This window comes from Notothenia rossii (genome assembly GCF_949606895.1).
Source record: "Notothenia rossii genome assembly, chromosome: 11".
In the NCBI taxonomy this organism is placed as follows: Eukaryota; Metazoa; Chordata; class Actinopteri; order Perciformes; family Nototheniidae; genus Notothenia; species Notothenia rossii.
In genome coordinates, this window is record NC_136910.1 from 11,930,398 (window position 1) to 11,940,113 (window position 9,716).

The 9,716-nt window shown below is 38.8% G+C and overlaps 1 protein-coding gene across 1 annotated transcript; it reads left to right on the forward strand.

Moving 5' to 3' along the window:
* Positions 1 to 197: 197 nt before the first annotated feature.
* On the forward strand, positions 198 to 5,960 carry LOC307025405 (putative phosphatase phospho1). The gene is made up of 2 exons (XM_079660042.1): positions 198 to 321; positions 2,833 to 5,960. Exon 2 carries the CDS (start codon positions 2,869 to 2,871, stop codon positions 3,646 to 3,648), a length of 780 nt encoding a protein of 259 aa, XP_079516168.1. The 5' UTR covers positions 198 to 321; positions 2,833 to 2,868; the 3' UTR covers positions 3,649 to 5,960.
* The last annotated feature ends 3,756 nt before the right edge of the window (positions 5,961 to 9,716 follow it).

Here is a 9,716-nt window from a genome sequence, read left to right on the forward strand (position 1 = left end):
GAATGTTGGTTGAATCACAGTATCCCAGCTTAATTTTTTAATAAAAACCGAAAAATATGACATTTTACACATTTCTTCTAAAATAGGACATTATGCATAATGACTACTTTTTACATTTTTTTTTTTTTAAATGTGCCTCTCCTGGGCTTTTCACTTGAAAGGTCACGCCGGAAGTTGTGTTGACGCTAGCTTGACGGAGTGGCTTTAAATGGGAATACCCTCTGCTGCTGTGGGAGTCTCCTTTAAACGAATCCCCTCGCGTCACTGGGATGCGGTCGCCGGAGCCGGGCACATAGCCGAACATCCCAGCGTTCACTGCCGGTAGGCCTTCATTTCTTTCTTATCATGCACACTTTTGAATTCTGTCATTTTATCCCTGTTTGTGATTGTAGTGTTTGCATTTGGGTGTTATTTTCGCGCTCGGACATCATGCAGCCGGCGGTCAGCCTTAACGACTCCTGGCAGAGCTGCGCCAATGACTTTCAGCGGTAACCTCTCCTACAGGAATAGCAGCTCCCGGGTTAAATTTAGATAGCTTAGAGTTTAAATGTGCTCCGTAAATAATGTATCTGCTGTTTGGGAACAGGACGCTCACTTGGCACAATCCGTCCGAGAAACCGCAGGTTGCAGGACATCAGTACATTACTGAACAACACCAACTAGCTGGCCTCATGTTATTACAGTGAGCTGACATTGTTATGAACAACGGTATGCAATGCATGCATTTGAACATGTCCCATCAGGCCCAGCCGCCCTGCAAACCCTAATTATTTTTAAATACATATATTCAGTCTAAATAATATACCATTATTAAATGAAATGTCAGAATTTAGGTCTGCTTAATAAATAAAACCTAGCGTTAGATTATTTTGCATACTCAAAATGGTTTTGACACCAAGGTACACTGTCTCTTATGTCATGATATAAAGGTACATTTTAAGATTGTCAGGGCATTGGTATTTCCTTCTCAATTATGTTTGCCTTATGTTAATATATCTAAAGTAATCTGTATGTCATTTTTATATAATAGACTGCATCTAAATATATCAGTTTTGTCATCCTTATACAACTTCTTGTTTCCAGTAATGGAATAAGTTAACAGTTATCCATGGCGTCAACAGCTGAGTAGGCCTTCTCATTCCGCAGCATACGCAAATAACTCATGATAACTGATTTGCAAATACATTGTAAATGTTGTACTGAGGTTGATGTTGTTTTAAACTACTGTATGTAGTATCTAGCCTATAGGTAGTGTAATTTATAACAATACATATTGTTTACCAGGATTATCATGTGTCTTGTCTTTGAAAGCTACACATTTAATATATATATATATATATCTATATCTTTACTGCTCTAAAACTGAGAGCATTATAATTACAGGATATGATGCTTAGGGAATAAGGGTTGTTTAAATTGTCAATATATGAGCTGTTAACTTAATTATACAATTTACGCAGTTTTAACCATTTTTATTTGTTGTTGTTCATTTCAACTAATGATGTAGTTTCATAAATTCTTTTTAATAAATGTGATTTTAGGGTATTACTAGGTCAAATAGTTTGTTAGTCAGCTAATCTAGCTGCCAAACTACGTTTTATCAAGACTCCGCTATCTGGTGTTACTTTTTTAATCATCATTTTTATTAGATTGAGTAACTACATTATCTATTGGGCATATTAACACTTTTTTCATCACAGGAGTACACAGTGGGTCAATTATATAATCTCTGTGACCAAATACATATAGAAGAAAACAGTTTTAGATTGTGATATTGTCTTTGTGTGTCTTGATCTAATTGTATAGCTAATGTGTTGAGAATAGTTTCCTATGAGTGACTCCTTTGTTAAGTTTCATGTTCCCACATTCACAACAAGTAATTAGTAGTCAAGCTGTCGATGGCAATGAATACTATTTTGGATCTCTTCTTGTATTGTAAGACCCTTAGAGGAGTCACACCCTAACTGTCATGCAAACCCAACTTCCTCTCTTTTTGTTCCAATAGTAATCCATATGTTAATCAACTCATACAGATGTACAGGTTGGGTCTTTTATGCACCCCCCTGGGATTGACACAGATTGATGTTCATAGTTTGAATGTCATGAAATGCTGTGAAGCGGAAGTATAAGATAGCACAATACCCAAAGTAGCAAATGCAGCATAACTGCACAACACTATAGCGATAGTTTTTGTTCTTTATCTCATCATTGCTGGTTTGTCTTCAACATTCTTGTTTGTTCCATATATGGTAAAGGTATGCTGTGACATAACGGCTCTCACTTTGCTCAAGTTACAGCATGCCTTTAACAGTGAGACCCTTGTGCTCGAAATATATCCGCTATGTAAATATGGAATTGGCCCTGATCGGAAATTTGGCATGTTTAAATAAAGTTGTATTCCCCAGTCCTAAAGGAATGAGAGAATGTCTTAATAGATAACCATGATAGGAAGTGTATGTCTGGGTGTTTCATATCAGATGCTGCAGTGATTTAAACAAAGACAGTGATATTTCCTGAAAATAAACACAGCACACAGAGTACTTGGATTTTTTATTTTCCTAAATGTGATGAGCATCCTGTTTATATGTTGATTAATTCAAACTCTGCTCCATTCCTTCCCTCTTGTAAACATGTGTTTCCCCTACAGCTCATAGCCTCATTAAGACTTTTTATACATTTTAATGTTTCCTCAGCATCGGTGCTGCAGTTTAAATTAACAGTGTGATGTCGAACTGTAAAACCAGAAGGGTGTAATAAAAAAACAAACTGTAAAATACTTCTCTAAATCTGTTACAAGAAACGTACTGACAGTTTTCCATCTACTTTTCTTAGAGAGGGACCACTCAACATTTCCTCCACCCACCAAAGATGACAGCTCCACCAAACCTGAGCCATGCAGCGCCGCAGCAACAGTGCTTTTTGGTGTTGTTCGACTTTGATGAGACCATCATCAATGAGAGCAGCGATGACGCTGTGGTGCGAGCTCTACCGGGCCAACACCTCCCCGACTGGCTGAGAAACAGCTACAGGGAGGGGCACTACAACGAGCACATGCAGAAGGTCCTGGTCTACATGGCGGAGCAGGGTGTGTCCGAGGACTCCATCCGTTCAGCAGTGGAGAAGATCCAGCCCTCCCCCGGCCTCCTGAGCCTCTTCCAGTACCTGCAGAGCCACCAGCAGGAGTTTGAGCTGGCAGTGGTCTCCGACGCCAACATGTACATCATCGAGACATGGCTGGAGCGTGCCGGCGTGCGTCACCTTTTCCGGAAGATTTTCACAAACCCGGCAAGTTTCGATGACACCGGCTGCCTCGTGCTGCTCCCGTTCCACTCCCACTCGTGCTCCTGTTGCCCCGAAAACATGTGCAAGCAGGTGATCCTTCGAGAGTATCTGGCAGGCCGGCAAAAGGAGCGTGGAGGCGCCCCCTTCCAGAAAGTGTTCTATATCGGAGATGGGGCCAATGATATATGTCCCTCTTTGGCTCTGGGGCCCCGGGACACTGCTTTCCCCAGGAGGGACTTCCCCATGCACAAGCTGCTTCTGGAGAGGCAGCAGGCCCAGGCGGCCAAGTTCAAGGCAAACGTCGTTCCCTGGGTCAGTGGAGAGGACATAGTGGACTGCCTGAAGAAAATAATGGAGGAGAGATGAGGTGTGTGAGTGTGTGTTGGTTTAAGTGAGAAGCAGGATATGCATGATTTTAACCCAGCCACACTTGCTACAACCTGTAAAGAGTATAAAGAGTAGTTTGATTAGAAATATATATTTCAGAATTTCCCTTTCTCATGGAGAGTTAGATTTTATAAATCCACCACTAGGATTATCTGTACATTTACTATGTAGACGGTGAAAGGAGCCGGTATAAAGCTTAGTATTAAGAATGAAAAACAGGGGGATACTTATATCAGGCTAAATCCAAAGGTGATCAAATCTTATACAAATATGTCACATGTTAATAAGAGACTTTTAGAGGTACAGAAAGACAGATTTCCGAAAATGTTGAACTATTCCTTTAATGCTTGCATGGTCTCAAAGCCTTCTGTTATCTAATTCAAAAGAATTGGCTTGATCAATATAGAGATAAATAGTATTGATGATGCGTATAAGTTCTGGTTTTCAACCGCTTATAATCTTTAAAAAAAAGTTGTGTAGTGTACTCTGGAGAGAGCTAAGTCCAAAACCGTCAGCTCAATTAAAACCTCTAAACATCCTTAAATATGAATGTAACTTAGGGTACATTCGCCAGTATCACTGACTTGTTTGAACTAATCCTGGAGACTTCAGTGACAACTAACAACATCTATTCCACTCTCGGAGGTCTGTTGTGTTGACAGGCTTATATTTTAAACACGTCACACTGCATTGAAGGGCCTTGATGATTGAAGAATAAGTAGGTGTTGCAGCGCTACCTGAGACAAAAGACCACACATGTCGTGTTAGGCAGCTACAAGGACAGCATACAGCAGGGATAAGGTAACGGAGACTCATGTTCAGTACCTTTGCTCTCTCCGTCACTCAGTACTGATACCTAATCTAGGGCTTGATTATATAATGATATTCTACACCAGCATGAGATCCAAAGGGAACGCTGTAGCCATACGCCTGCACTTTGCCCAACATAAAACCCTGTGACTCTGAAACAATGTAAGAAAGCTAGATGCAAAGAACCAATTGACGACTTTGAATTGTATTTGTGTAATTATTAGCTAGCACTCACTGTACGTGTACCATATACAAAACTACTAGTAAATGTTAGTATTATTAAAAGCTATTTGTTTAGTTTGAGTAGGATTCATAGTCTCTAAAAGCCTTCTTTAGGTTTGAATGAATTCCCAGTCAACTATAGTGTTTTGAGTGAGTGGTTATGTACTTATTTAGTATGTTTGCAAGCTAACCTCATGCTGCCTCACTAAATCCATAACAGGAACTGTACAATATATTTTCAAGAAGCACATACATTTAGGCGGTTAACAAGAGGCATTCATATTTTGTTAATATTAAGGAAATAGTGAAATATTTGGTCTTTCCCTATTTGTTTTTCCATCCTGTAACATGGCCTGTTTATGGTTTTCATGTTAGTATACAGTGCACACAAGTTAACAATCACTCACATTAGGTCATGTTTGGTAACTTAAGGCCAGACGTAGTATGAATAATTCTGCCTATGTTTGCATTTTTCAACCATATCCATACACTGAACAAGCCATTGCAGTTCACAAAAAGAAAGGTTGGGTGCTGATGAAAAGCATTCAAAGATATAAGTATATATATTATAAGCCTAATAGTTGATGAACATTTTCTAGCCATAAAAAGCAACTTTATGCTATAAAAGTGCTGGAAATGTTCCATTTTAGTTTCTCAGGGAGTAAAGAAGAACGTATTAACAAGCAAACATAATAATAAATGTTTGGAGAAATAAATATATTATAAATATATTTCTGAGAACAACATTTTAATGTATGATAGAAACAGATGTTTATGAGAAGTAGTCAAAGCATTCACAGTGTGATCCTTAAACTCTGTGAGATCAAAAATAATCCATTAATGCTTTGTGATTGGGACACTAGAGTTCTGTGAGATTTACTCCTTTTGCGATAAAAGTACTGTAACAGATGGTATTTTATTTAACTGTCTGTGTAGCTGTAACACTTCCATGTGCAATAATAAAATGCTGTATACTTTGTACGGAATAAATAACTTTTAGGTTAATCATGGAGAACTTGACATTTCAGGGATGTGAATTGACACCAGATCACCAAACTAGAGTTTTTTAATTAAACTTTAAAATGGCATTATGGCTTCACAACAACCAAATAAAAGTATGGGTTGCTAGTACTCTGCTAAGCTAAAACCTTTTCCCTTAACTTTTGGTTTGCTGTACCTTGTGTGTGTTTCTAATCAAAGATCAATGTATGTGTGTAATGCATCAGTGTAACAGGAATATAAAGCCATTATCTGATGAATCTGTTTCAGTTGTGTGTTTTACAGCCGCACGTTTTAACTACTAGTTTCCTCTTAAGCGTCAGTAAAACTCATGATATAATCAGCTGCTTTTGTAGTATTATAATGACAAAACAATCTCACTTCAATGTTCATTTGGTAATTATCCTGGAGCTCTTGATCAGTTTAGATCGCCATGCAGGTTTTCACAGACATTTCCTTTTTACATCTTTTTGAGTAAGACGGATTGAAGTTACTTTATTAAAATAAATGTATAGTATATAAATTAATGAAAACTGTTAATATATACTATTTTTATGTTTAAAAAATACTCAAGAAAATAACAAAAAATCCCCCAAAACCTGTAGTTATTATTCTCAGTTATAAATATGTTCTGCTTTTCTCTGTTTATGTCATCATATGCTTAATTTATTTGGGTGTTGGACCGTTGATGGGAAAAAGTAATTACAAACAATCTTTTTTAAATAGCCTTCATGATTAATCAATGAGTTATTTCTTATCGAGCAAATCATGTGAAATCTTCAAAAGATCCGATATAGTTAGACTCAAGATTGTTTTGTCAGCATGTGTTTCAAAGAGCACTAATAAAGTTTACAACTCAACATAGCAATGTGTTGTTAGAGAGCCAGTGGCGTAACAAGGTTATGATTGGCCCTGGTGCAAATATTGTTTTGGCCCCCCCCCATCGCCCCTTACATAAGCGCACGCTGATGCGCTCACACACGCACGGACACACACAACCACTCATAAGCGCCACATGTAGGCTATCAACAACAGCCTGCCCTGGCCTCAGACCACCACACCCCTGACAACGGCACAGCAAACTAATTACACAATCACTTTACAGAATTAATCGAGATTTGGAGGACGATGTATGTCAAAAAAATCTATCTAATTTCGTCAGTTTAGCCATTACATCTCCTTGTTCTCTCTTGTCCTTTCTCTTTTGAGCGCTGCTCTTGTACTTTGGTCTGCTGTACATTATAAATGGAAGCTATTACATTTTTTATAACGTTGCCAAACTTGCTGCTGCTAGCTACAGTACCTATAACTTTTGAGGTTGATTAAACGGTTCGCTCGTCAAGGTATCACATGACATGAAAGGGAGCAAGGTCATTGGACAGAAAAATTACAAATTAATTTAGGTTGCTTGGTTACTTTGAAGACTGCATTAAACGGTCAATGCCATTGGGACCCCCCCAAAAAAAGGTATATATAAAAAAAAATGTAATCTTTTTTTCTTTATTTTTTGCATGGGCCCCTGGCCGGCTCCACGCCACTGTAGAGAGCCCATTATAGTCTGAAATAAATTCCTCACCAGTTTGGGCTGATAATATTACTAGAGAACAAACATAAATTTGCTGATGGTTTTATGCTAATGTTTTGGGAGAGACAATGTCAAGCCATTGCCGAAGAAGTGATAAGAGGATGGGGGAGTGATTTAGAGAGAAGGGACAAGGAGAGGAAGCCTCACGTGACGTAATCTGCCCTCTCCAAGTATTTGACAGGTTGATTTAGCAGCAGAGGCAGAAGGGAGGACAGAAGAGACTCCGAGTGAGAGGAGTCATCCAATCCGCTTTCTCAACTTGCAGGACTTCAGACAGCCAAAGGACAAAGTGAAGACAGAAGGGCAGGATTAGAGGAGAGTGCAGACAGAAGAGTGGAGGGGGTGGTGTCACTGAAAGAGAGTCAGTGTGGAAGTGGAGAGGAAAGACAGACTGAAACACTGAGCTGTGGTGATAAGAGAAGACATTAGAAATGAGATGGGTAAACCACCAGCATTGCCAGGACGTAGTGGCCTTCATGGGACATTAAAGGGGAACTATTTAGTTTTTAAACATCATAGTCTGTTTCCAGATTACTACTGCATAGAAAAAACAACAACGCCTTTGGTGATTCTAAAGGCCCCAACCCAAAATCAGAAAAATAGCCTAAAGTGACGTCACTCGAGTCAGCGTTGATTGTGGCTGAAGACTAAAAGTTTGAAACAAAAAAAATCTGTGAGGGTTGAACTAAAACAATGTTACGCTCCTTATCTTTGCTAGATGCCTGTACCGCTATTTGCATAATACATCTGACAGAACTGTTGGAAGTTGAGTTGGATTGTGGGTAATGTAGGCTCCAGGTTTTAACAGAAAAGTTTATGAATAGAGCATATGAGTGTAAGATAGAGAAAAAAACCACAATCATTTTACCAACTGTTTTTTATAAAAACGAGAGCAAGTTGAGGGATAAAACTGATAGGCAACAGTTTATTTTACAAATGACAATAAGCCTTTAATTTATCGTATTGACGCTTTGAATTTTTTTTTTAAAAATAAGAAAAATCTGAGATTCAAAATTAAAACAATTCAGCGCTGCAATTTAATCCAATCAAGAACACAAAAGGTAAATGTAAAGCGTATAGCTTCTCAGGCTTCTTAAAAACTCTTGAAGTGAACTGCCCCTACCTTAACCTTTGAAGGGGTCACAAGCCAAAGATTGCCTAACACTGGTTTCAGTATGTGCAGAAAATAAAAAATGTTGACCAGAAGATGGTGCCAAGTGAACATTTTTCTATCAAAGCTGCTGCTGTGCAGTAGAGCTATATCAGTTCATACAACACACCAAGCTCACAGTAACATTGAGTTGTGTTGCTATTGGTTAATGAGAAAACAATTTGACAACAACAGGCTTCCTTCATTCTGGAGGCCATGGTGACGGAGTTGACACGAGGTGTTTGTGTGAGTTTGACATGATGCTGGAGTCAGCCAAGTAATCTGCTGATTCAGCTATCTTACTTGTAAAGAATTCAGTCTTTTTTTGTCCCTGAACTTATCCCCAATGTAAGCCCTTCCCCCAGTTACCCCAGTAAGTCTTCCTCTAGTTTGACTTCTGTCAGATCAGATGAAGACATGCCATGTGTCATCTTTGCATCTAATCTCACATTGTTCTCTCTCTCCACATCTGATTCCTTCTTACTGATTTAATCTGTCACTCTCTCCCTCGGGTGAATCCATGTCATTGTTGTTGTCTCCCATCATAGTTTCTGTTGTCAGTCCAGGGCTTCAAATGATAACGCCACCAGCAAAAAGCTGACTGTACAATGCACTTGTAGCCCACACTGAACTTCGCTTTCTTTGTATTGACTTCTTCTTCCAATATGATTTAGCCATCTGTTAGCGCTGGGCTTTTGCAACTCTCAGCTCAATAGATTCTCAAAGAATTGATCTTTCAATTTGGGTCATATACACGCTGACATTGTTAGGGTAAGAGTATATGCTGTGTCTATTATGACTTGTAGGCTAAAGATAAATTGCTGCCCAACTCAATTTCAAATGACCTCCAGAGGAAAGTGAATGCATAGAAAACCCAATTAACATCAATCTGCTGAGAATGATGACAAATCGTATTTGAGGATCTTGAACTCGTCAATGACTCTTGTTGTACCTCACCGTCAATATCCACAAACCAGCCTTCCCCCCGCCAATAACAGAAGACCCTTGTCTGTTAAAATGCTTTTAAATTGGCAGAGCTGTCCGATGATTGCTTTTATTGATACTCTCATAGATTTATCTCCATTCAATTACTCCTTCTGAGGTGAAAGATAAGTCCATTAAGGGACTTGGGCCTTGGAAGAGGTCACTTTAAATTAGGATGTGGACTTCCTATGCCAAAACGCTATCAGACTGATTAGGGTTGTTTTACTTCCCTGTGTGTGATTCTTCCGCTGATAGTTTAAGAATACAATGCCAGCCAAAAGTAAAGCTAATTTCTTT

Bases quoted from the DNA above. Each gene is read 5' to 3' on its own strand.
- LOC307025405 (XM_079660042.1), top strand. From the start codon at position 2,869: ATGACAGCTCCACCAAACCTGAGCCATGCAGCGCCGCAGCAACAGTGC.